The sequence below is a fragment of the Oenanthe melanoleuca genome, chromosome 12 (assembly GCF_029582105.1).
Source record: "Oenanthe melanoleuca isolate GR-GAL-2019-014 chromosome 12, OMel1.0, whole genome shotgun sequence".
NCBI lineage: Eukaryota > Metazoa > Chordata > Aves > Passeriformes > Muscicapidae > Oenanthe > Oenanthe melanoleuca.
Genome location: NC_079346.1, coordinates 11385042 through 11409859, shown reverse-complemented (window position 1 = coordinate 11409859; position 24818 = coordinate 11385042). Strand labels below are relative to the sequence as shown.

The 24818-nt window shown below is 41.5% G+C and overlaps 1 protein-coding gene across 5 annotated transcripts; it reads left to right on the top strand.

Annotated features, from left to right (window-relative positions):
- Positions 1 to 1591: 1591 nt before the first annotated feature.
- IP6K2 (inositol hexakisphosphate kinase 2) lies at positions 1592 to 24514 on the top strand. 5 transcript variants are annotated; one of them, XM_056501429.1, is made up of 7 exons: positions 1592 to 1687; positions 6779 to 6902; positions 17172 to 17470; positions 19642 to 19864; positions 20749 to 20924; positions 22110 to 22285; positions 23729 to 24514. In XM_056501429.1, exons 3-7 carry the CDS (start codon positions 17269 to 17271, stop codon positions 24224 to 24226), a joined length of 1275 nt encoding a protein of 424 aa, XP_056357404.1. In that variant the 5' UTR covers positions 1592 to 1687; positions 6779 to 6902; positions 17172 to 17268; the 3' UTR covers positions 24227 to 24514. The 5 variants fall into 5 exon arrangements, with proteins under 5 accessions (XP_056357404.1, XP_056357403.1, XP_056357407.1 ...); XM_056501431.1 differs by having other exon boundaries at positions 1639 to 1794; XM_056501428.1 differs by lacking the exon at positions 6779 to 6902 and having other exon boundaries at positions 1598 to 1687.
- The last annotated feature ends 304 nt before the right edge of the window (positions 24515 to 24818 follow it).

Sequence of the window (24818 nt, the reverse complement as noted above, 5' to 3'; positions counted from 1 at the left end):
CAGCCACCCACTGGGGAAGGGTCCCACGGTCACCTCAGATCCCCTCTCCCTGTGGCAAGGGAACATAAATCAGACGTGAGCTCTAGGCTAGCTCTGGACTTGCAAACACAGACTAAAACTACTACCATGTGTCAATAACCTCTAGTCATAACTGCCAATCAGATTTCTTCAGTAAATTACAGACCTGCACTCCCAAGACCAGCTTCGGCCCAAAGAGGCATAGATTTGAAACAAACTTTTTAAATATCCAGGGGAAGTCACCAGGTTTAAATGGTGAGAGACACACAAAAAGAGATTTTTATATTAAGGTACTCACAATGGCACCAGCCAGATAAATGAGAACACTAACAAGCAGGCCTGCTTGGCTTTGACTGATGAACAAGAGGCATATTTTACGCAGTGAGAACCAAGGGGTATGATTGTCTCTTACACAACTCTGACTATGCTTTTACTTTAGAACAATTAGAAACCAGAGATCTCTTGCCCTCTAAACCTCTCTGGTGAACCAACGCTCACCTCTCCAAACCAAGGAGCCACTCCTGAGCCAGAGAAGCCCGGGGCCCACACACAGGCAGGCAGTGGGGAAGCAGAAGTGGGAGGTTTGAGCAACATAGATAGGGCCCTATACAGCCCTGCCTTGGCAGCTCAGAGCCCGAAGTCTGGGTCCCTTCTAGAAAAAAACAAAGGATGCCTGTTGCTGGGTGTGTTGTGCAGCAAAGTGTGGTGGCTTGTGTGGCTTTTAGCTCTCTGACCTTTATTTAAATGAAATGCAGAGTAATTTGTATCTAAGTGGAGTTGCTCTGTCTCATTAGTGTGATTAAATAGATGGCAGAGCGTTACTAAGTTCATTGTCAGAGAGACTGTTGCTTAGTAATTTAAACTGTAATTATCTCATTATTCTTTTTTCCTTACAATGATGTTAGCTCTGCTGTTACCCGCAGTTCATGGCTTTGCATTCAAACCTTGAGGACTGTGATTGCATTTTGAACATCAGGCACTGGCCCGAAAAAGTCATCCAGGGTGATGCTGAGTGGGGGGAGCCTCCAGGACTTTCAGCTGAGATTTTTGGTGTATAGCAACAGAAGCACAGGATGTGCAGTGAGCTCAGGCACACAGCCCGATGAGCCTGCCCTGCAGATGCTCTGCCTGCAGCCGTGCCCTGCGCCCGTCCCAACTGACGCTGTGTATGGCACACCGAGGGACAAATGGTTTCCAGGCAGGCGCTGAGGGGAAGTTACGGAGAGCGCTGTCCACGGCTGCTGCGGCCTGCGGAGGAGGAATCCACAGGTCGGGGAGGTGAACGCGACAGGCTCCAGCCTGTGCGTGCCTCTAAGCTTGGGGCCACGGCCGGCTGCCCAGCGCTGCCCGCTCGGTGTCTGCCCGGCGGAGCGGCGGCAGGGCCGCTGGGAGCCCCGGCGGGCTCGCCGGCCCCGCTCCCGGTGAAGGGGCGCGGGCTGCGGGCGGACACGGCGGTCGGCCCTGCCTGCACTGCCCTGCCCCGCTCCCCTGGCAACAGCGGCGCCCGCGGCGCCCAATCAGCGCGCGGCGGTGCGCGCCCAGCCAATGGAGAGGCGGGCGGGAGGGCGGGGCGGCCCGAGCGAGGAGGGCCGGGCACGCGCCGCGCCGCCATCTTGACGTCTGAGGAACAAAAGCGCTGAGGCCGCCGCGGGCGCCGGCCCAGCACCAGGTAACGGGCGCGCCCCGCTCCCCGCGCCGCAGCCCCTGCCCCCGGGGCGCTCGCCACTGAGGGGACAGCTGCGGCCCTGCCCGCAGATCGGTGCCTGGCCCTATGAGGTGCGGATGGGCGGCTGCCCGGAGGGGATGCTCGGTGGCCACCTCGGGGCATTGCCGGGCTCCGCGGGCGAGGAGTCACCACGGGGGTGCGGGGATGGCCGGGGTGGGGACAGCGGTGGCAGCGTTGGCGGAGCATCCCCGGGCGCACGGCGCTTCCTGCGCTCCCCCGGGGTTTGCCGTGGGGCTGCCGGCCGCGCTGGCCCGGGCTCGGCGCGGGGGGGCCGCACTCGTGCCTTCCGTGGCTGCTGGCCTGGGGCTGGTGGTCGCCTCATGATGTTACTCAGCAGTTCTGTGAATCGTCAGACGTTGTCTGTCCGTTTTGCCCTGGTGATGGCTGTGCTGCTGCTCTGGCGGCTGCTTGGTACGCTCGGTGATAGTTCTAAATGAAAAGCGGTTGCTGCGGGATGTGTTGCATAAGTGGATGTGATGCTCAAGAATACCCTTTTTCTCTGTAAACTGGAAGTTCTGGGTGATGCCTTGTTAAGAACTGGTTTGAGTATCATGATTTTGTAATACCTTGTGGCTTGAGAGCTGCAGACGATTTGAACAAAAACACTTAGGGTTGAGGCTTTGGAAATAGGCATCCAGCTTAAAAAAATAAATGTTATCGTTGGTGATAGAATAACAACTTCTTAGTAGTTGCACCCTGATACGCCCTTGGCCTTAATTCCGCTGTGAAAAGTATGCATGTTTAACACTGATATCTTTCCTGATATATGTTGGCATTTAATCACCCTTTACTTTTTTTTTCCCCTCCTTTTTTTTTGACACAGTGCCTTATGTGTCCCATATACTCTTGTTTTAGAAACACATCCAGTGCCCCTGTGCTTTTTGTGAACATCTAAGGGGACTGTTTTGTTTCAAATACTGTAATTAGAATTTTGCTTTAATATTTGTTCTGAAATAGTAATGTTTGGTTTCAGTTCTTAAACAGAGGCTGTATTATTGGCCATTTACTCAATATGCATCTCTGAAATGGTAGTAAAACAGTTCAGATCTGACACTTGGGGCGATAACAAGGTCAGGGTTGTTTTGGCCAAGAATTGGTCTCTTTGCTTACAAGTTTTCTCATATATAAGACAAAACTGACTTGTAAAATTTTCTTTAAGTTAAATTAATTTGTGTGTTTTCGAGCCTTATTAACATTAAGGAATGGAAACTGGGTTTTTGTACATGTGTATCCATACATAAATATGTGTGTTTCAAAAATGAACTGATTAAACTGTTTACTTTTGCTGATTCAGCATTTTCCAGATTGTTGTTACTTTTTTTCTTTAATAAATAAGGAAGAATCTGGTGATTTAACTGGCAAAATTCAGGAAAAGTTACTTTTAAAAAATAATTTTAAGTGTACAGAAGCATATCCTGATTAAGCCTTGTGGGAAGGATTACAGCCATTCACATGTACTTGTTTGTAAGAGATTCTAGACGTTAAACTTGGCCATGTAGCTTTTCATAAATTTACATTAATTGAAAAACTGTTCTTCTGCCTTTTCTGTCTTTGATATTTATACGTTTTTGAAATAACAATCTGTTATCTTGTCTATGGTACTTCAGTTATACAAGCAGTGGGAGCTTTATGTTGTGTTTCTTTTGGAGGAAAGGTAGATCAGAGCTGTTATAACGATGCAGTTTGGAAGCAGCTGGAAAACTGGACAGTGGTCAGTCAGTCATACGAATCCTGAGCTTTGTACTCCCAAAAATTCTTTCCCTACCAGTTGCTTTGCAGGAAGATTTAACATTTGTCAGTCATGAGGTTTTGAAAAACCAGGATGAGAAAACATGTTAAAGAACCTCTTTGCTGCCTGTCAGTGGTTGGGCTTCCATGCAGATCAGTGGTATTGGTGATGCTTAGGTTGTTCTCCAGTCATCTGGGGAGTGAGTGTGAGGCTATTTTGGGGATGTTTTTTTTTTCTTTGGAAGGGTAGGAGAAGGGTGCCGACGTCGAGGCACTGAGGGTGTCTAGTCTGTCAGCAGTGCTGACACACAAATGTCTGCCCTTTTGGGTTAGCTGGAGGCAGGGAAATGTGTGCTGTCAGGTTGGCGGTGAAAGATCTGCTTCACTAGTGACGTACAATATCCTTGTGGAATTTACCTACAGAAACCATTCTTTAGAAATTGCTAGTTCTTTACTGTCTGAGTACTTTAAGTGAATTGAATTAGATAAAATGTAGGGATATTCTGGAATAAGTGGTATTAAATTCTTTTCAATGATTCTTGATTTGATGGTCATTAGAAATTGGGAGAAAGCTGCTCCTGCAGCCTGGTTAATGCCTGCCTGAGCTTGAGGGCAGGTCCAGGATCAGAATAAGCAAAACAGCTGTCTCCTCTCTAACATACATGATGCTGGCCTTCCTGGGGAGCTGTGCTTCAAGGGGAAAGGCTGGGGGCAAAGGCTGGCTTTTGAAGTGAAACAAGATTTGATGTGGCTTTTGATGCTAAGCCAAGGTATAGGCTCTTCCTTTTGATGTAATTCACTGGTGTCCTTAATGTTTCTGCACCCTTGCTTAAGCACAGGACTTTTTTAATGGGTAGGAACTATTTAAAAAATTCACATACTGTGTCCAAAGATTGAAAGGGCAGAAACTGAGATGCAGCTAAAATTTTTATCTTGTGTGGGGTATTTACTGCTCTAGTTGTACCCAAAGTGTGAGGGTAAGAGCCAAATATAGAGCACTTTGAAGCTTTCTTAAGCTGACATTTTACATTCATAATAATTCTTGTTTATCTAGTGAGCATGGGTTAGAAGCATTATCTGAAAGCTGTCAGGTTTTTTACACTGACATGTGGAAAAACCTTGCCGCCTCTCATTCAGTTCATCCACTTATCAGCTGTTGAATTTGCTGATGCTTAGCTCCTCCCTGTTGGCAAGAAGCTGCGGTTGGTCTCCAGGCAACGCAGGTCCGGCTGAGCATCTCTGCCTTGCTTGAAGAGATGAAAATTTTCCATTGCGGGGAGAGGATTTTTCCTCTAGCTAATTCTTTTATCTGGCTTCTTGTCTTGCCCAAGGTCATGGCATCTTTGAAACAATACAGGGATAATTCACAATTATCAATAGGTTATATTTTAAGAGTTTTAAGGTCTAATTGCAGATTTGTATTTCTATAACTTTTGTTAGAAATATCCTATTAGAACGTTAATTTTGGCCCTTTCATAGTAACTTATTTTATTGCAAAATAGTTTTTTCTTTCCCCCTTTTGCAAGAAGCTGTATGACATTGTATCACTTGCTGCAAAGAGCTAGAAATTTCTCCTGCAAAATCTAAAATACTGGAAGGCATAATGGAAACAAAATTGTTTGTTCAAATGAAGGTCTGTCATTGGTTGTGTTTAATTAGGTGTTCAGAGCTTGAAATCTGAAATCTGCAAATTCTTGGCTTGTGTGGCACAAAGCCATTGCAGGCAGCCCTTACTATGTCTCTGAAAGACATAGTAAGTAAGTGTCTTTCACAGTAAGTAAGGGCTGTGTTAGAATAAGGGAATGATAATCTTCATAATAGGTACAGAATGTACCACTCTGCTGTTATCAGCTATCAACATGCAGCCTTTGACCCTCTGTCTGGATTGCTCCTGCATGTGGTGGATTCTCTGTTGGATACAGCTGGAACCAGTTACTGCCCAGTTTTGCTTTTTTACTGGGAGAAGAAAGGCTTGCTCACAAAATGGTTTTGACCACTGAGAGTCTTGCTTTGTGTGTGCCATGATGGATGATAGGGCAAGAGGTGGCCCAGGCAGTGCCTGGTTTGGAGCTGAGCATGTGCTCATCAACCAGTTAAGAGCCCAAAAAGACCAGGGAACTGCTGAATTCACACAGTAGCCATTCAGGTGTACTGCCTCTCTTAGTCCCTGTCTTCTGTCCTGCTGTGCTGGCATCCAGAAAGTTGGAAAAGACTGAAAAATTCATTTAGATGACTTGCTTAAGCTGGTTAATAGTGCTCCAGGTTGTTAAAATTTGAAATGAATAGACTCAAGGACAGAAGATACAATTATTTGGGTTATTTTTCATTAGAAAAAGCAAGGGTTTGGGGGGGTTATGCCAAAGTCTGTATTAGAATGAGCACAGCAGAACTGGTTTTATTTTCTTGAAGCACAGAGGGCTTTAAGCATACCCAAATAGCTGTGCAGTGCTGTGATGCAGAAATTTTCTACACTGCCTGAAACCTTATCAGGACTGTGGGTGCTACTTAATTTCATGCTTATTGAAGATGACCTTTTTTCTTTTGACATTTGCCCTTTTCCTTTTTCATATTTTTTTTCCAGAAAAATGGCAATTTATTTGCCTTGTGCTTTGGATATGTGGAGACAGTGTTTGACAGCAATTGATTTTTTTTTAAATGACATAATTTATTTTAATGAGGCTACAGAAATGAGAAGTGAAATTGCCTGACATGATAGGCATCATCTTTATCTTTCTAAGGTGTTAGCACATTCAGGTGGTTGATTCAATTTAGCAGGAGATAAAAGGTTAAATTGATGGGTAGATGTGTTCATACTAATATAACTGTCATTGCAACTGGGAATCTGTTCAAGATACCTTAGGAAAATTGGTTCTGGCTTAATAGAACCAGTCAATTTTCTCAAGAGACGTCTGTGAGTGTTAAAGTTGGGGTATAGTTCAAGATAACCCTGACCAAAGTTACATAAGAAAAAATTAAATGTTGTATCTTTTCCAACAGAGAGGGTAAAAAATGGTTGGGGGTGTAATTTGAAATTTGTGGAGATAGATAAGTAGTCTCTTGAGGATGAAGGTAGATGAAATAAATGCTGATGAAGCTGCAGTGAATTACCTGGTGAGAGGATGACTGACTTCAAGTTGTTCTGTTTAAACAAAGCCTTTGACGTATTTAAACCTAAGTGCTGAATCGTGATTATGTTTTAAAGTGAAAATAATGTTTTAACATCACTATGTGCAAAGTTTGCTTTCAAAAAATAAAGTGCTTTTTTTCATAAGCTTGACTTCTTGAAATATTTTTTTCCCCTCATAGTGTGCTGTTTTTTGGAAATGCAGAATTGGAACATCAGCACACTGTGGATGGTGGTGCAATGTTGTGGAATTTTGAAGAGAAAATAGGTTTTTGGCAGTCATCCTGTCTGATTCTTCCCTTTTTGGTGAGTGATGGTTTCTCTTTGATAACAGTTGTGCAGTGCACACTTGCTGGCTGCTATAAAAATTGCCTCTAAAGAAACAGAAATTTTTAAGGAAATAAGACGTACTCCAGCTGTGTCCCATTGCCTGGGCTATTTAAACTACCTAGCTCTTAATGTATCATTAAATGTATTTCAGCCTGGTGCAAGGATAAGAGCAATACAGCCAAGCTCCTGATGAAGCTTCCTTTTCTAGATTACTGAAATTGATAAGTTTTTTTTCAAGTGGTTTTGTATTGCTGTTTGAATATGTAAACTGTATGAGATTAAAATGGATTAATTCTTTGGCAGAGATTATTATGCTAAGCTTGTAACTGGCTCTAGATGGTGCAAGAGGAGATCACTGAACAAGGAAAGATGAAATACACAAATAATTTTTTAAAGCATTTTTTAAGTACTGTGCAGGTGTATTTGCAGAAAAGGTTCTTTTCCTGAGAAGAAACTGTTAAAGAAGTGAATTGCATTTACTAGGGGAAACAGTCTAGATTTTTTTCCCTCGATTTTATTGTGCCATGTGAGAGTGTCTTGTAAGACTTCTGTCCTTACTTGCTCTTGTCCAATCTGCTGCAGTTAAACAAGAAGCACATGGAAATTATTCTACTGTATCTTTTACATTTGAAGTTCTATAATTGCACTGGCATCCCTGCAGGGAGCTGTGTGTTCAAGGTCTTAGGTCCTGGATACTTTCAACTCTTTAGGGAAAGAGCCTATAGAGGTCGCTGAATCATACAAACTCTTCCCTTTAAGATGCAAATCTGTGTTGTATTATTTGCATTGAGATGTCTTTGCAGTAGTTTGAGAAGTTTTGAAACATAAATGCAATTCTAAAATACATATTAAATATATCTCATTAATGTGAACTGTTCTGGAGCAATTTATCTTAGTCATCAGAAGTATTCTTGGAACCTACATTTGTAAAACAACAGTTAAAAATGGGGATGGGCATTCCAAGACATGATGACTGTCTCCTTCTGGGCTACTTTTCAATCATTTTTTCCACATAAAGGGACTAAATTTCTTTTGAGGGGTATTGATGGTCTGTGTGAATATACAAATAAATGAGAAGCATGAAATAGGTAACTGTGCATTTCAGGTACCATTCTTCCTATAATAATATGTTTGTTAATGATCTTTGCTATACGTTCCCTGGGAAGTTTTTGCTCAAGGAGTTAGCTTGGGTTGTAGGATTTAGGCATCAAAGCTTTAATTTAACAATCTTGTCCTTTGGGCACCCACAGCTTATGGTATAAAAAGCATTAGAGGTTGGGATTTCTAAAGGAACATGGATAGAAAATCTTTGTGTAGTTAAATGAGGGTGGACTTTGAAAGGGACTTGACACTTGTCCTATATGAACATTGTTTTCCTTATCATGTATGGCAAATGGGTCACAGCTGAAGGGCTGGTCACAAAGATTCCATGTTCTTTCATTGAGTGACTCAAAATACAGTTCCCAGACTGCTAAATTTGTGGTAATGAGAAAGGCATAGCCTTGGATTTATTTTAATCTTAATGCTGGAATTTCTTGGGGGTGTTGGTATCTTGAATAATACTTTCATGTGTGTAATCCACACAATTTAGCTCTTGCTGTCATATTTTCAGAAGATTAAAGGCTGAGTGCTATTTTGGTTTCTCCATGACAAAGGGTGGTACTGTCTTTTTGTAGCAACTGGTGATTTTGGCCTCTGATGCCAGAATACTGTTTTAAGATGGATCAGTTTCTAAATAGGAAGTTTAAGTAGCTTAGTTTTGGTGGTTCAGGTTTCTTAGTTTCCATGGCATTTTTGCTTGGAAAAGAGACTGGTTCTTAAATTACACAATCCCTGAAAAAACTACATGGGTCAGAATTGCATGCTCTTTTCTGTCTGAATATGCTTAGTAACTTGTAACTTGGCTTTATTTTAGTTCTAGGGAGGTAAAATAGCTTTACTTGAGAGGTAAAACTGGCATTTTTCCAGAACCTTGTGTATGTAGGTGTTAAGATTACAGATTACAAATGGTGTAAGGAAAGCTGAAAGCTCTTGCTTTTTTTAGATGTTGAAATATCAATTGCACTGGGCACATAACCTCCTTGCTGAATTTTAAGAATTTGCAGCTGAGTGGCTGTTGTGCACGCTTATGTAAAAAAGCTAGAAGTTCTTGGAGATGACCTTGGTGACTTGTCTTGCTTTCCTGGACAAAAGGATTGGGGAACTGAGTTTCTCCTAATAATGTAGACATGGTTTAAGGAAGATAGGGATAATAATTGTGTGTGAGGAATAATAGTCATAGAACATTATGCAACTTTGGATTGGTTTGTGTGTGGTTTGCTCCCTTAATATATTATGCCTGATGTTTCATAATTCGTAGTTTTGTCTGTTAAAACTGTATTCAAAAGTCTTTTTGGTATAGGAGATGGCTCTGTAGCTATGGTGTTAAATATACAGGTATAAATACATGTCTTAACCTCTGTGGCAGTGTTTATGTCTGTGTTTGGGTTATATTTAAAGGAAGACAAAACTAGAACTCCATGTTTAGGGACTAAAAGGAGATAGGATAAACATGTTGCTAGTTAAAAAATGTTTTACGTTGAAAGACTGCATCTTTATACATTTTTCGGCATCTCAGTGCATGGTCTTTTGTTTCTGTATTAGAGACAAAATTCTTAGTGAATAGAAAAGGCTTGACGCTCTGATTACAAGAAGAGATATCTCAGTGTGCTATCCTACACTCCTAAGAAATAGCAGAACAGGACTTCAATGTAGCACTTGGGAGTCCTTTGCCATTGTACCTGCTGTTGGACTGTCCCTGTGACTTCCCTTTCAGAGTGAAAGAAATATCTAGAGAGTAGTTCCTTTCAGTGTGATATAACTGAAATCCTCAGAAGAAGCTAGGACATTTCAAGGTATTTTTTGGCAGTTGGAAAGCAGAAAAATGCATTCTTCCTCGGTGGGAATCTTTTGTTTGCTAATGTTAAATGTTTGCTAATGTTTTGAAAGCTAATGTTAAAATGTTAAAAATCGGATTAGCTTTCTACCCTGATGGGCCAAGAGTGCTGTGGAGTTGTCATGTTTCCAAAGTGTTTTGCACACGTGTTTTGTAGGAATTTTGTGCACGAGTTCATGTATAATTCTGGGATTCTAGATTCCATCTGTTATGCATGATTAAGTAAATTATGATCCTTGTGGGTCCCTCCCAACTCAGAATTTTCTATGGACAGCCAGTATGTCTCTTCAGTATATAGCCCTTAATTTGTGAAATTAATCCAAGACATTTGTTTCCTTATTTATCTGGAGACATCGCTTAATTTTTCTAAACTGCAGCAATGCAGTGTTGCAATTGCCGGCCATTTAGTAAAGGTAAGTTAAAAAAAAACCATTTTACCAATATTTTTAAGAAGCAGGTGGCTTCTTTTATTGGTCTAGCTCAAGCACACAACATGCAACAAGAAAATTTTCTTCTTGGCTTTTTGTGTCTGTAGGTGGTTATGATAGATGTACCACTACAGTGTCTGACTCTCAGCACCCTCATGATTTGCCACTAAAAGCTGTAGTAAAAGTATTTCTGCTTGCAAAGGGAATGCACACACAGACTGAATATGTAGGCCTGAAGGAGTTGGTTATTCCTGAGCTTTCAGGTGTTCTGCTGAGTGTTTTTACAAAACGTCATGCTTACTCATCCCTGAGTACAAGTCGTGTAACTTAATGATCTTTATATTGATTGATTTGCTGCAGAAGAGCTTAAATAACCTTGACTTGCATAAAAAGTTACAGCTCAGCATCATATTGTCATCACAACTACTTGTTTCAAGTTATACTTAATGAAAAAGAAGGGGGTTTCTTCCCCCATACTTCTTTTAAAGTATTTCCTCCCCTTTGATGCTATGACACTGTCCATCTACACCTTACAGTATTGAAGACTATTGTCTGCTTTATTAAACTTGAATTATTTGCTGCTTATAATACTTTTTTTTGTTTATGAATAAAAGAATTCTGAGAACTGGCAATGTCAGTCCACTTTTCTACCAAAGATAAACTATTGCCTCCAAATTAGTTACGAAAACAGACGTTTGCTTTTGTTCATATAGAATTTAGGTCTGCTCTTAAGACTTTTCCCAAAACTGTTGGATTCATACAAGCACATTATTATGTGGGCTTTGCACTTCTGTCTCAATGACTTAAAAGTTGTAAACTATAGCTTTTACTGTTTAGTTATATTAATTCTACTGCAGATACAGAAGGCTTCAAAAAGTATCCTAGTGTGGGATTTACGTTATATGTAGAGGTATAATGCATCCTCAAAATGAGGAATTGATTAAAATAATTGTGATAAATGAATGCGGAGCTCATTTTTCTGTTAAGAACCAGAAACATTTCTTTTAAAAGGTTTGCTCCCTAATCCAATGTAGTTAATTTTTAAAATGTATTTCTGATACTGTTCTAAGGCAGCTGACTAGACACGAGAGGATATGAGTATCTATATTCTAATCTTAAGAACTTCTGAAAACAGAACACATCAGAATAACTTCAGTTCCTGAGCCAAGCAGTAGCTAGAGTGAATGTTAGAAGCAAATCATTACTAATGTTACTCTGGGTATATTTGCTAATAAAACAGTGCTTTGTGTGGAGGAATGGCATTGATTTTCACCAAAATTAATCACAAGCTGTGCAAGACCTTTGAACGTGAGCATGTTAAACATATCTAATGCATTTAATACTCCAAAGTTGCATCCTCTTCTTTCTTTGATTCAAGGAATGTGCCTTGCTATTTGTAAAGTACCACATTATTAGTAACGGAACAAGTAGTTCAGTCATATGAGAGTTTGTAAAATTCCTGTAGCCATTCTTGCTTTAGAGGTGTATTATTGTAAGCTCTTATAATGTGTTTGTCCTGCTTCAGTTGTGAAAGGTCATTCTCTCTGAACAATGTAATGACTTACCAACTCAGACCACAAGTACCTTTTCAATGTTGAGCATGAAATAGGTGGTGGGTGGGCTCTCAAAAACATACCATGTGTTTTTCACCTTGTTATTTGCATCTTCCTGTGTCCATTCTCAGCTTTGTTGTTTCTTTCCGAATGTTCTTTGGGCTGAAGCAGCTTTCGCTTTCGTTGATCTAGTAGGTCACTGATACTCTTCTCTCCTGTTGGCTGACTGTGCCATTCCTCTGTTTCCTTGTATATTGGTTTGGCACGGCCTGTTTTTTGGTAGCTGGGGGACCACAGAGGTAACTCCTGTCCTTGGAGGACTGCACCCCATGGAAAGAGAACATATCACAGCAATTTTGAGAGGACTGTGTGCCCTTGGGGGGAATTCACGTTGCAGCAGGTGCTGTAGACCTGCTGCTCATGAGATTGGAACGACACTGGAGAAGTTCACAGAGAACTGTTGCCTTTGGTTGCGACCCTGTGGTCTCACAGGGGAAGGACTCATCTCACAGTGGAAGAAAACCTTAGTGATGAAATGACCAAAAACCCCCATCCTTTGTCTCTCTGTGCTGTTGGTGGGAAGGAGGGAGAAGCTGGAGGGAGAAGGTGTTTTAAAGGCTTATTTTACTTCTCATTATCCTCCTCTGATTCTGTTAGTAATAAATTCACTTTGCAACCTTATGTTGAGCCTGTTGTACCCTTGAAGTGTTTTCCCAGTCCTTATCTCAACTTGTGAACCCTTTGTTAATTTTTTTTCTCCTCTGCCTAGCTGTGGCATGGGAGGGTGAGTGAGCAACTCCTGTGGGTGCCTGGTGTTGTGCGTGTCAAACCATGACACCTTGGAACCTTGGAAAGTGGCTTTGTTTTGTCTGCTTCAGCATCCTGCAGCAGCTCTGCTCTGCAGATCTCTACCCTGTCCACTTCCTCTGCACTCCCCAGTGAACTGAGAAAAAAGGACAGGCAGAAAGCTTTGCTGCCTTGCTATTTCTGTCCCTGTAAAGCTGATTTGTGGCTATGTGGGGTTGAAGATGCTAACCATCCAAAGTGAAAAGCCTGCACTAGAGAGAACCAGTTTTAACAGAAGGGCCACTCAACCTCAGTAGTTCTACCATTACAAAGTTTTGGCAGGAGGTGTATTATTTTTGAGATTGTTATGAAGGAAGAAGCTGCTGCTTAATTGAGACCTGTCTCTCCAGAGGATGTGTTCATTAATGCAATTACGTGTGGGACTAAGTCAAGAATCTGTAATGACATGAAGTACCTTCCAAAGAATGCCGTCACCTGAGATTAGTATTAAAAGCCTGAAAACATGAATTCATTGTGGTATTCTTTTGATGGTCATTGTCACACATGATGGGGGTAGGATGTCTATAAATGTCACTTCTGGTTTGCGTTTGGGTTTTAAGCATCTTTTGCTGCTTACTGTAGGAATGACATTGCTCAAGCTAATGTTACTGTGTCTAGGCACATGTTTGTTTGCTCCTTCAAGTTATGTTGGATTTTTCTCTTAAAATGCTTGACATGTGATGGGTTAGTAAATTTGCTTTTTTGGCTGATTTGTCATTTGAACAAAAACTCTTGGTCAAAAGCATGTAAAAGCATGTAGGAGGAAGAGGGCAGGGTACAGTGAGCCTGCATTTGCTGTCTGGGAAGATTGCCTAAAAACAGCTGTTCTGGGCTCTTTCTTCCCCAAAGAGCATTGAGAACAAACTGGGTGTAGAATCAGAGGAAAGGCAGTGAAGAACTCCATTGTGCTTGTGCTGATCAACCAATGCCACTTGAAACTACGGGTCTTAGGTCAAAGCTTTTATTTGTAAGGAACTGCAACCAGTTTGGCATATTGTGAGGCTGTTTATGGAATTAAGGTATTTATAAATGAAACAGTGATGAAAATAAATTTATAAATAAAAGCGTTTCTGATGGTATTACAGTTGTGCTCCAGGCCCTGTTAATCTGAATGGCAAAATTCCAAATATTAAGGAGAGCCAAAATGACAAAGAAATCCTGATTGTTAGTGATGGTAATGTTAAGGCATGCAGCAAAAAAAACCCGCCTAAGATCTTACTCAAAACCTTTTTGCAAGTGAGAAGAATTTCACTGGGGGAAAACAGACTGAATTTATTAGGTAAACAGCACTTCTTGCATGGCTAAAATATATTAATTGATCAGAATGAAAACTAAAGCCTCATTGAAACCTAAATTGTTGACAAGATTACAAGTCTTGCTGCTGTCTTCTTGAGCACTGTTACTATGTTCAAATCATGTCTGTTTTAGGTTCAGAAAAAGGCACTAAGTTGCCTTGCACAATTAAGGTGCTCTGCTAAAGGATTTATAACGAGGATCTCCTTGCTAATGTTGCTTTCAGCAGTCCTTCCACATAGTTTCTGCTGCAGAGCTGTATTAATAGAGCTTTTACAGCAGGGATATGTACTACAAAAATTCAGTAGTAGAAACGGAACATGGGGGAGTTGTGCTGTAGTGTTTGGAAGATAAAAACAGAAGGAGAGCTTACTAGTACAGGCACAGTAAACTCATCTTCATTTGTGTGAGCCTCCCTCTTTATTTCTGGTAGATTCACATTTGTCTTGTAGTGCTGACTGGGTATACTTTGACTACGTAAAAATGTTTCTAACCTTTCTCTCAAAAAAACCCCACCCCTATCTAAATACTGCGTAACTTATAATAACTTATAATTTATGTAATATCAGAGCGCTAAAAAACACAACTTGATTTCTTTTTCCTCGAATGGGAAGTTACACTGTGTGATGTGCTGCCAGATCTTACTTGTTCAGGAAAGGGTCAAGTAGAATGATTAGTCCTGTCCAATTCTGTGCTTGGCAGTTCCATTGCTGAGTGCATGGGTGATCTGCATACAAGTATTGCCCAGATCATTTGGGCATCCATGAAAACAAACAAGTTGAGCTGCTACTAATGAGCTCCCTGGAGCTGTGTTGGGTAAACAAGTTGTACAGTATCTGTGTTGGAGGTGATGCTTGCTAGAGTAATTTCTATGGCATAAATATCTTCAAGACTTAACTCCTGATGCAACTGTAACACAGGAGGACTAGACAGATTTAAGTACTTGAGGTTAAAGGCTGTTGCAAGGTACTTTGCCAGTCTGAATCCCTGCAGTTGGTAATCGGTGTCTCTGTATCAGGTAATTAGGAAGACAGCCACAGAATGGTTGGTGGTGCAGTCTTGGAAAAAGTGGCTCTTGTTCTGCATGGCTGTTAAATGTGGCTATGCCAGTGTAAAGCTCTGGCACTACAAGATCATGTACGTATGTTACCACACCTCCAGTGAAACCTGGTGCACATCTGGCTTTCCCTTGGAAATTCCAGAAGACTGGAGGCATTATTGGCTCTAGACAATCCTAATGAAAACTCAAGAGTTATAATATTACTGGTGCAGTATGCAGATTGATTGTTATAATTTCTCTAAGAGAAAATGGAAACAATCTTCAGAGTTCACTCAGGAGCTAATGTGGCTTGTCAAGCGTGTGTTTGGAGACAGCTCCAAGTGTGTTGCACATGTTCTGGTAAATCACCTTGCAGGTGAGCCTCAGTGAAGAGCAATGTGGCTCTGCACAGGGTGGGTGCTGCTGTGGGGAGCCATGGAGAAATAAATCTGTGACTGGAGCAGTAACAGTGCTCTCTTCTGACTGCGGCAGCTGAAGAGCTACATTGGACTACCAAGGAGGTGGGGACAGGCCATGGTTATGTGGCTTTTCTGCACTGTCTGGGCACTTCAGGGTTGCCCTGCTTGGTGCAGTTGGGTAAGTTTTTTTGAACCGGCTTTTGTTTGGGGTGTAACTGAGATGTTTTTATTTATGTGTCTCTGAGTTGTCAAATTGTTGATGTTGAGGTAGGTGAGAAGATTCTGTGGTGATGCAGTAGCTGTATTAGAAAAAGAATACTAAGAAATTAAAAGTAATGCAAAGAGAAATGAAAGTTTATTGATATTGCTCTAATAATAATATAGGTTATCAGAAGACAGTGTAGTTTCTGGGGAATACAATTCCAGATTAAAGGGCGAAAAAAAATTAAAAACAAGAGCCTGATAATATATTGTCAAATAAGGCGCTTGGAAGAAAGGAGAAAAAAAAAAAAACAACACCAAAAATCCCTGCCAACAAAAACACATTCACCTCTTATTGACCTGTTATCCTTAGGTGCAGGTAAACATTCCAGGACCTGGAGTTCATTTAGTTGATCGATCCGTTGTTTCTTTAAGCAGTTTAGTTGTTTAATTCAATTAATGCTCTTATGTCCAGGACATGCTGTAGGCGTCTGTAGTTCTGGTAGCGCTGCTGCTTTAAGCCTGCAGGTCTCCGCTTTTCCAGTTAATGTAAAGCTGTTAAATATCTAAGGAGGACAAATAAAAATAGACCCGTGACCTAGAACACTTTGTCGTCTCTTTGAATTAAGTGCATTATTGTTCGTGTAACTATCTTCAGGCAAAATGAGTATGAGGTTGTTTTTAGCCACAAAAAGTTAATCATTAAAGCTTTGGTCTAAAATTAGAGTAACTCAACTTAAAAATTTACTGGAAGGCAGAGAACAGGACAGTCATGTTCTGATTTTCAGCGTCGCTCCTTTAATTGCTTTCTGGAGTGCAGGTTGCATGAAACTGGCGTCTGCCCAGAGCCGAGCAGCGTGCGGTCAGGGTACAGCAGCAGATCCTTTGGATGCGGCTGGCACACAGCACTGCCTTCTGCTGAATGTGGGGAAATACACGTTCTTGGAAAATGTCACATGAGCGTTATGGATTGCCTGTGAAGAGCTTGCATCTGTGTTATATTTTCGGTGTCTGACATGTAGTTGGGAACGAACCAGTGAAATAAACGTCCCACTCTGGACGTGGGTTGGTTGCTGTCCTTGCCTGGAAAGGAGGAATTGTACGCTCGGTGATAATTTCTCGGTCTGGCCTGCGCAGGAGGCAGGGGTGTCACTGGGCGCGCTGGCGCGGCTGTCCCCGCGGCCGGGGCTTTAGTCCGAGTGCCGCGGGTGGGTTCCCTTGGCGGAAATGGCGAGCGGCTCTGGCCGCACGCTCCCCATGCCGCTCCGCGCCTGCGCGTCGCGCGCTGCTCGCCCCGCCCCGCAGAGCCGCCCATTGGCTGCGGCTCGGCGGGGGCGTGTCCGCCAGAGCCTTGCTGGCTGCGCCCCGCGTTCGCCCGCAGTCGGGCGCGTCCGGAGCGAGAGCGACGCGCGCTCGGCTGTGTTCGGGTGTTCTCGGCTGTACTCGGCCCCGCTTCTCTCGCGCCGTGCTGCTCAGGCCACACCGTGCGCGGACACTGACGGCCGCCGCTCTCTTGTGTTTGCCTTAACAGACTCTTGAATCACAGTAAACACCTGCGCGTCTCGGCGGCTTCAGGCTCTGAGCTGCCCTCACTACTGCCGCCGCCTTCTGTCTAATGTGCTACAAGGATGAGCCCAGCATTTGGAGCAATGGAAGTGGAGCACTATTCCAAGGGTGTCCTGCTCGAGCCTTTTGTCCACCAAGTTGGAGGACACTCCTGTGTCCTCCGGTTTAATGACAAGACCATCTGTAAACCTCTTATTCAGAGAGAACACCAGTTCTATGAGACTCTCCCAACAGAAATGCGCAAATTCACTCCACAGTATGAGGGTAAGTTTCCAAACCTTTGTATGGGGTTGGGCCTTTCGTTTCTGTTAATGAAAGTGTGCTGTGCGCTCTGTTCTCTCTGAAATCTCTTCTCTGTGGAAGAGATTTTAGGGGTTTTTTTCATGTATTTTGATGTTGTCTGAGGCAGGCTATGGAGATGCAGGGTGGAAATGCTTGCCAAGTTGGTGTTTGGGCTGACTAACAGCATTAGAGTAGAGCAACTCTGCTGGTGATAGCCCATATATCTCCCTTAGGCACAGGTAAGTAACTAACAGCTTGAGAACATTTTCAGTAATTATCTGCTGGGTTTATTTTTGTTTTGGGGTGTTTTGTTGGTTTTGGCTTTTTTGGTGGATTTTTTTTTTTTTTTTTTTTTTTTGCCACTTGTTTAATATTTGTTTACAAAGGATTTGGTAAGGATGGATAATAGTGTTTTGTGTAAGCTTAGTTGTGGTCTCTTTTGTGCTTTGATTTCTCCTCTGACTTTCATTTCGATGGCAATAAGTACATGCCAGTAACGTGTCTTGTTGAATTCTTGCAGTGTTATTTCTGCCATTAAGAAAATGAAAATTCATGGCATTTAGGTAGGCAAGGATCAAGTAGCTGTGATGAGGCTGAGTCAGAAGTTATGTAGGAGTGGAAATTCCAGTTCTCCTAAGAACTGAACTAGTTAACAGGAATACTTCTTTTTCTTTCTCCTATTCAATCAACTGCTGCCTGATGATTAATAACTAATATGCTTGAAGCACTTTTTAAAAATGGAATTGCTTTTTAAAGCACAATGATTTTAACAACTGTGATGGTAATGAAGTTTTGTGTTCTGTTTGTGAAAGTGATGGAAGATTTCAGTGATGTTTCAGAGTTAATATTCTCTGCTCATTCATACAGACTTTTTGCTATGTCTAATTACAAGTTCTGTTGGACTGCAAGAAAATCTGATCTTTGAATGATACTTTTCAAAATGTAATAGAACAATTGTACTAGTGTATGTGGCTTTCTGGGAAGTATGGGGAGGGAAGGAGCATCACTTGGTCCACCTCTGTTCTTTTTTTTCCAGAGTAAAGGCAAAGAAGCCATTTGCTAGCTGGCTCCCCCACCCTTTTTCCCATTGTCCTTTCCTTTGTGACAGCGGGACAGTCAGAGTTTCTGTACTCCGTGCTCCAGCCACTGCAGGTCTGGGAGCTGCCTGCCCAGCTTGGAAATTCCAGTCTCTCACCGAGACCTCTCCCCTAGCTAGTGATGAGCTGCAAGAACTGTGCAGACTGATTGATCTGAAATAGAGGACTGGAAAACAAAATAAAAAACAATTCAGATAATGGCTTCTCCATTAACCACTGAGACTTACTCATGTAGCACTGGGCATGTCTTTCAGTGCTCCACTAAGACTCTTAAAATGCAATGCAGTGTTCTAGAGACTCCTGAGGGGAGGATGAGGAGAAAAATTGCTTTAGAGGTTCACCATGTTTCTGTACCACAAACAGATTTGCTTTGTATTGCATTTTTGTTACTTATTCCACAAGATTGCTGCATAACCAGTATCAATAAAATATATTCCAAAAATTAGAAGAAAATGTATAATTAAACATGGTGATTTTAAGTGGAAGCTTTTGGACTAGTTTCTATTGTAATGTGACATTTCCCTTGTTTTGCTCTCCTTGCACATCTTTCCTTTCCCTTGGGGATCTGTTAACCAAGTATTGCTTGGATATGTGCTTTTTGCTTTGCTGTCATGCAAAATTTAAAAAGTTTTTGGTGTGAATTTTTTTTTTTTGTGCAGGTCACTTTTCACTGCAAGATGTTAACAAATGTTTTGCATCTCACTTAGAATCAGACCAGTCAGATTATTTTTTTAATTAATAAAAAATTTTATTAATTGAAATTGTGTCCTGTTATTATTTGATTGTTACTTGACTGCCTCAGAGAGAGAAAATAACCTTTTGTATCATTGTTGTGCCAATATGATAAATTGTCTTTTGTGAGGTGTCATTTTTGTCTAGCTCTTTTGGTATTTGTTAGGTTGGCAGATGAGGTTTGGCCTGTGGCAAGATAGAAACTAAGGACTGGGGTAAGAGAAAAAATAAAGTTGCTGTATTCTTAGTGCAAAAGAATGTGTTCTACAAGGCTTACTTGTCACTTGAGCAATTCATAACCGTCTGGGTCCTTTTTCTCTTCAGGTGTGGTATCAGTGAGCTTTGAAGAGGACGAAGATGGAAACTTATGTCTAATAGCATATCCATTAAATGGGGACCACGATAACTTAGAAAACTTAGATAACTCTGACTGTGAACCCAAAAGTAAGCTATTGCGGTGGACTAACAAAAAGACAATGTTGTTAGAAAATGAGAAGATATCTAAGGAATGGGTCCGGCAGCACAGGAAAGAGGAAAAAATGAAAAGGTAGGTTTGACTTTCAGGTGTCAAATTCTGGTCTCCAGAATTCCAGAGAATTCTCCAGAACTCTTTCACTTTTGTTTCCTTCTCTTGTTTTTTTTGTTTTTCCTGATCTCTTCAGTGCAGACAGGTTTACTAGTGAAACTAGTATGTCCTTAGCCCTCAGTAAAGACTAAATTGAGTCTCTTAATTTTTTTCTGCTCTGGTCAGTTTGGAAACAGGTTTCCCAAAGTTATTTTTGAAGCTTCAGAAAGAGAAAAAAAAAAAACAAAAAACAAAAAAACAAAAACACAAACCAAACAAACCTGGTCATAAAAAAGCACCCCTACAAACAAACAAAAGGCATTCACTCACCTGCAGAAGAGCAATAGTTAAAAAAAAAACAAAACAAAAAAAAACCCCAAACATATTTAAATGCTACTATGTATGGCATACTTTGTTAGGAATCCTGCTTTATCCCTGGTATAGTGGCATTTTCCCACTTGTTCATACCTATTAATTGTGCCCACCATAAACTCTGAGCTGTGATGTGTTGTGCTAAAAACAGTGACCATAGCAAAGGATAAACCTTAAAGTGCATTGCTACCTCTTGCATTAAAGTCTTCATAAAAGTCATGCATACAGATAAAGGATATATAAGTAAAATTACTACATGATTTGTAACTCTTGGCTATATGCTCATTTATATTAGTATGGAAGTGGCTTTGTAATGGTTGAAATACTACTCATGGGCATCTTGTTCACATGTACAGAGAGGAAAATAAATCTTTTGCTTGCTGTTAATGAAGATGAGCAAAATAGCTTATAAAGTTGAATCCATTGATAACCCCTCTTCCAGAGTTTATTTTTCCTCTTGATCTGTAATTTGCTACTTTGTTCTGTATTTCTAGTCACAAGCTGGAGGAAGAATTTGAGTGGCTGAAGAAATCTGAAGTCTTGTATTATACTGTAGAGAAAAAAGGAAATGTCAGTTCTCAATTTAAACACCATAATCCTTGGAGCATGAAATGTCACCAGCAACAGTTACAGCGGATGAAGGAAAACGCAAAGCACCGAAATCAATACAGTATCCTTTCCTGAAAGTACCTCATAACAATGGAATGAGTCGGGCTCTGCCTTTTATTTCTTGAACATTCCAGATAAGAGTACAGAGCAGGCTTAACTGCAGTCCCGAGAGACTCTCTGAAGCTGTGATTTATTTGGCATCTTTGAAGGGTTTGCCAGTACTTTCTAGAAATGGGCTTTTCCAGCACGTAACAAACTACCTAAAGTAGGAAATTTAGAGAACTGAATTAAAATCTTCACGTTGTGGGTTAGTGGACAGGTTTTAGAGCACAATGTGTTACATGTCTTCCACGAGAGCAGTTTCTAGTGAGAGTTTTCAAAGGAGATGAGTTCTGTCACTTTTTATTACTGTTTTGATAATAGTGATCTTAAAAAACAGTGTCCTCTTCCTCTTTTCATCAGTTTCTTAAATATAGAGGATGTTCTGGTCTCCTGTTTTTAATGAGCTTTAAGAAAAGTCGAATATAAACAGTCATGTGGGATTGGAGCAGGGAAACAAAAAACTGGCTGAATCTCTGAAGGCTGAAGCACATTGGATTTGTGCTGTGGAACCATAGGCAAATATCTTCACTCTGAGCATTATATCCAAAAATGATCTTGCTGTAGGCTTGGATGCAACTGATACATCCTGCAAAAGCAGTAGTATCTGAATGCTGATGTAACAAATTTCTCATGTGTGAGGAGTTCCAGTGATGGATTACTGAAACATCTATGACTAATAAATTACCAAATTGATAGGATTTTGGCTGGTACCCTCACCGTTTCGCTGTAGATTATTATTCAGTTGCCTGTAGTGTGTGATATCTTTGGAACAGTAATAATACAGATGTTACTGGTTTTGAATGGTAATACACACAAAATCTTCACTTCCCACAGAAAAAGAAAGTCTCTTGCTAGACAGGAAATACTTCACAATTCAAAGTTAGCTACTACATTATATTTCTGTATAACCCTGATTGCTTTTGATTTTCACTTAAAGTGGAAATTCACTAGTCTCTCGAGACCAGTAAAACTGGAACTGGCTTAAAACAGAGTGGGCATCTTAAATTTATGTAACTACAGTTTTTCTAGATTACTTTATAGTAGACACTTTAGTATAAAGTTAAGAGTGAGGCACTGTAAAATCTGTGGTAATGTTTGTAAAAGCTGTATTCCTCATCGTGAGGCTTGTTCCTTAACGAATCAGAATTCATTTTGCTGGAGAACCTGACGTCTCGCTATGAGGTTCCGTGTGTGCTGGACCTGAAGATGGGCACCCGGCAGCACGGCGACGACGCGTCCGAGGAGAAGAAGGCAAATCAGATCCGCAAGTGTCAGCAGAGCACCTCGGCCGTGATCGGAGTGCGGGTCTGCGGCATGCAGGTGAGAGGGGAATCATCCTGTGTGCTCTGGCCAAGTCTTGCACCTAGTTCTGTTAGTGGGGTTTTGGCTTTATGTCGTCATCTCACAAGTTGTTACCCTTGAGCTGCTGTGCTTCGTTTCCTTCACAGAGGAGAGTGAGGATTTTGAGTATCACTGATCAGTTGGAGGTGGCAGCATCTGCAGGAGAAACCTGCAGCCCATGTTCTGCATCAGTGAGTGCAGGCTCTGAACACACAAACAGCCTCCTGCACCATATCAGCAGTTTAAAACTACTGATTTAATTAACATTTCAGGATAGCATAGGGAACAGTTACGGGGGGCCGGTTATATGCGTTTTGAATTAAGCATGTGGAAATTTGTCAAAATATTAAGAAGCAGTCAGTTCTGTTCTTTGAAAAGCTACAGATCTTTCACTGCTTAAGTTGCAAAGTGCAGGCAAGAAGTGCTTGGTAAATGTGATAAGACTTGTTGCCAGATGAGGAGACACTGTGTGGACTTTCACCTGAATTTTTGTTTACTTGTTTCTGTATTCCTGGAGTGACAAATGGGAAACAACATGTTTGTTTTTGAGTTTTTTCCTGAAGCTTCTCCTCCTATCCAGTAGATTCCAGGAATGCTAGCAGTGTTTGCTAGGACTTGTTCCACAGCAGGACTGTTGGCATGTGTTGTGTTCAACTCACTGTGCAACTTCAGAGAAAAACATGAGGCAGAAATGAAAGTGTGGGAGCTGCATTTCTAACCACAGTGTGCTGGGATTTGAGCAGGGCATGGCATTGTTCACTTTCCAGTGTTGACTTTTGCTGGAAAACAAAGAGGGACTTTGGAAGCACCTACAATCCTTCCTTGACCCAGATGTTTAGGCATTATTGAACTATTGGTTGTACAGACCACTCTCCTATGCCTTCCTGCAAGAAGACATTTTCCTGCAGGAGAACCTCTGACTTATTCAAATACAGACGATTATGGGGTACACCTTAGTTTTGCATAGTAGTGTTTGCTGTCACTGAGATCTCAGAATGCTGAGAATCAACTGGTACATCCTAGAGCAGAGGCAGGTAATGAGCTGAATGAGTGGCTGTGGTACAAGTTGTAGTTTGACTTTATAGATTCTGGCTGCAGCTTTCCAAATTTCACTTGAAGTCTTCATACTTACATTCTGGGTGGAAAAGCTCAAATCTAAACTGAAGGAATTTTCCACTTCCTCTAAGTTGTACAGGTGCTGCTGGATCTGTTGATAGCAATTTCTGTAATTGTGCAAGAGCAGTTTTAGAGACTAGTATGTCATCTTGTAAAAGCTTTAAGGAGCTTTTAGTTTTTTATTTTTATTAGTATTTATTTTGCTTTTTTTAGCTTTTAATTTTTCTTTGTGTCCCCACAAGGCTTTGGTGTCAGTGTACCAGCAATTTTAACTATTCCTTTTTTGTCTTGTGTTTGCATATGCAGGTCTACCAGGCAGGCACTGGCCAGCTGATGTTCATGAACAAATACCACGGAAGAAAACTCTCAGTCCAAGGATTTAAAGAAGCACTTTACCAGTTCTTTCACAACGGCAAATATCTGCGCAGGGAACTCTTTGAGTCCGTTATTAAAAAACTTACTGAACTCAAGTCTGTGCTGGAGAAACAGGAGTCCTATCGCTTCTATTCAAGCTCCTTGCTGATCATCTATGATGGGAAGGAAAGGCAGGAAGTTGCCGTTGACTCGGATCCAGAGGACATAGAGGACCTTTCAGAGGAATCTTCAGATGAGTCAGCAGGAGCCTATGCCTACAAACCAACTGCCAGTACTGTCGATGTCCGCATGATAGACTTTGCCCACACAACCTGCAAGTACTACGGAGAAGATAGTGTGGTGCATGAGGGCCAAGACACGGGTTACGTTTTTGGACTCCAGAATTTAATAGATATTATTAAAGAAATAAGAGACGAAAGTAGTGAATAAACAGTGTGAATGCACATCAGTAGAAAGCACTATTGTGACTCTTTGTATTCCAAAATTATTGGCCACTTTCTGGTGGTAGGAATCTTTACAGGCTCTGCAGGGATGGTCCTGTCAGAGTCAGACTTGTTCAGAGGGCATTTACTTACATTGGTGCTGGACCTAGCACTGGCAAAACTTGGTATCCTTATTTATTTTAACTTTCTTAAACATTCCGTATTTGATTACTCAGATACCTCTGTTATCCCTGTGTGTATATGTTCCAATAAAATTCTTTTTGTTCGTTGTAAAGTGATGCTTCTGTTGTTGCTGGTGACTGAGGAGGAGATGAAGCTCTGGTTCTGGTGTAATGCAGAAGCAGCATATGAACAGCAAGGCTTACCTGCGTCATGAGACCACCTGTGGGATAGCTTATCTGTCCTGGGCCTCCTGTCCAGAGTGGTGAGCAAGCCCAGCAGAGCCACTGAGCTGGCAGGGCCCAGAGGCTGAGACAACAGGGCCTGCACAAATGGGGTAAAGACAGCTCCTGAGAGGCCTCCAGGGGTCCCTTCCAGCAGAATGATGACTGATCTGTGAGAGCTTGCTCTTGAAATCA

Coding starts and splice junctions, on each gene's coding strand:
- IP6K2 (XM_056501429.1), top strand. CDS start 17,269: ATGAGCCCAGCATTTGGAGCAATGGAAGTGGAGCACTATTCCAAGGGT. Junction 19,865..20,748: donor AAAGAGGAAAAAATGAAAAG/GTAGGTTTGACT, acceptor CTGTATTTCTAG/TCACAAGCTGGAGGAAGAAT. Junction 20,925..22,109: donor AAAGCACCGAAATCAATACA/GTATCCTTTCCT, acceptor TTAACGAATCAG/AATTCATTTTGCTGGAGAAC.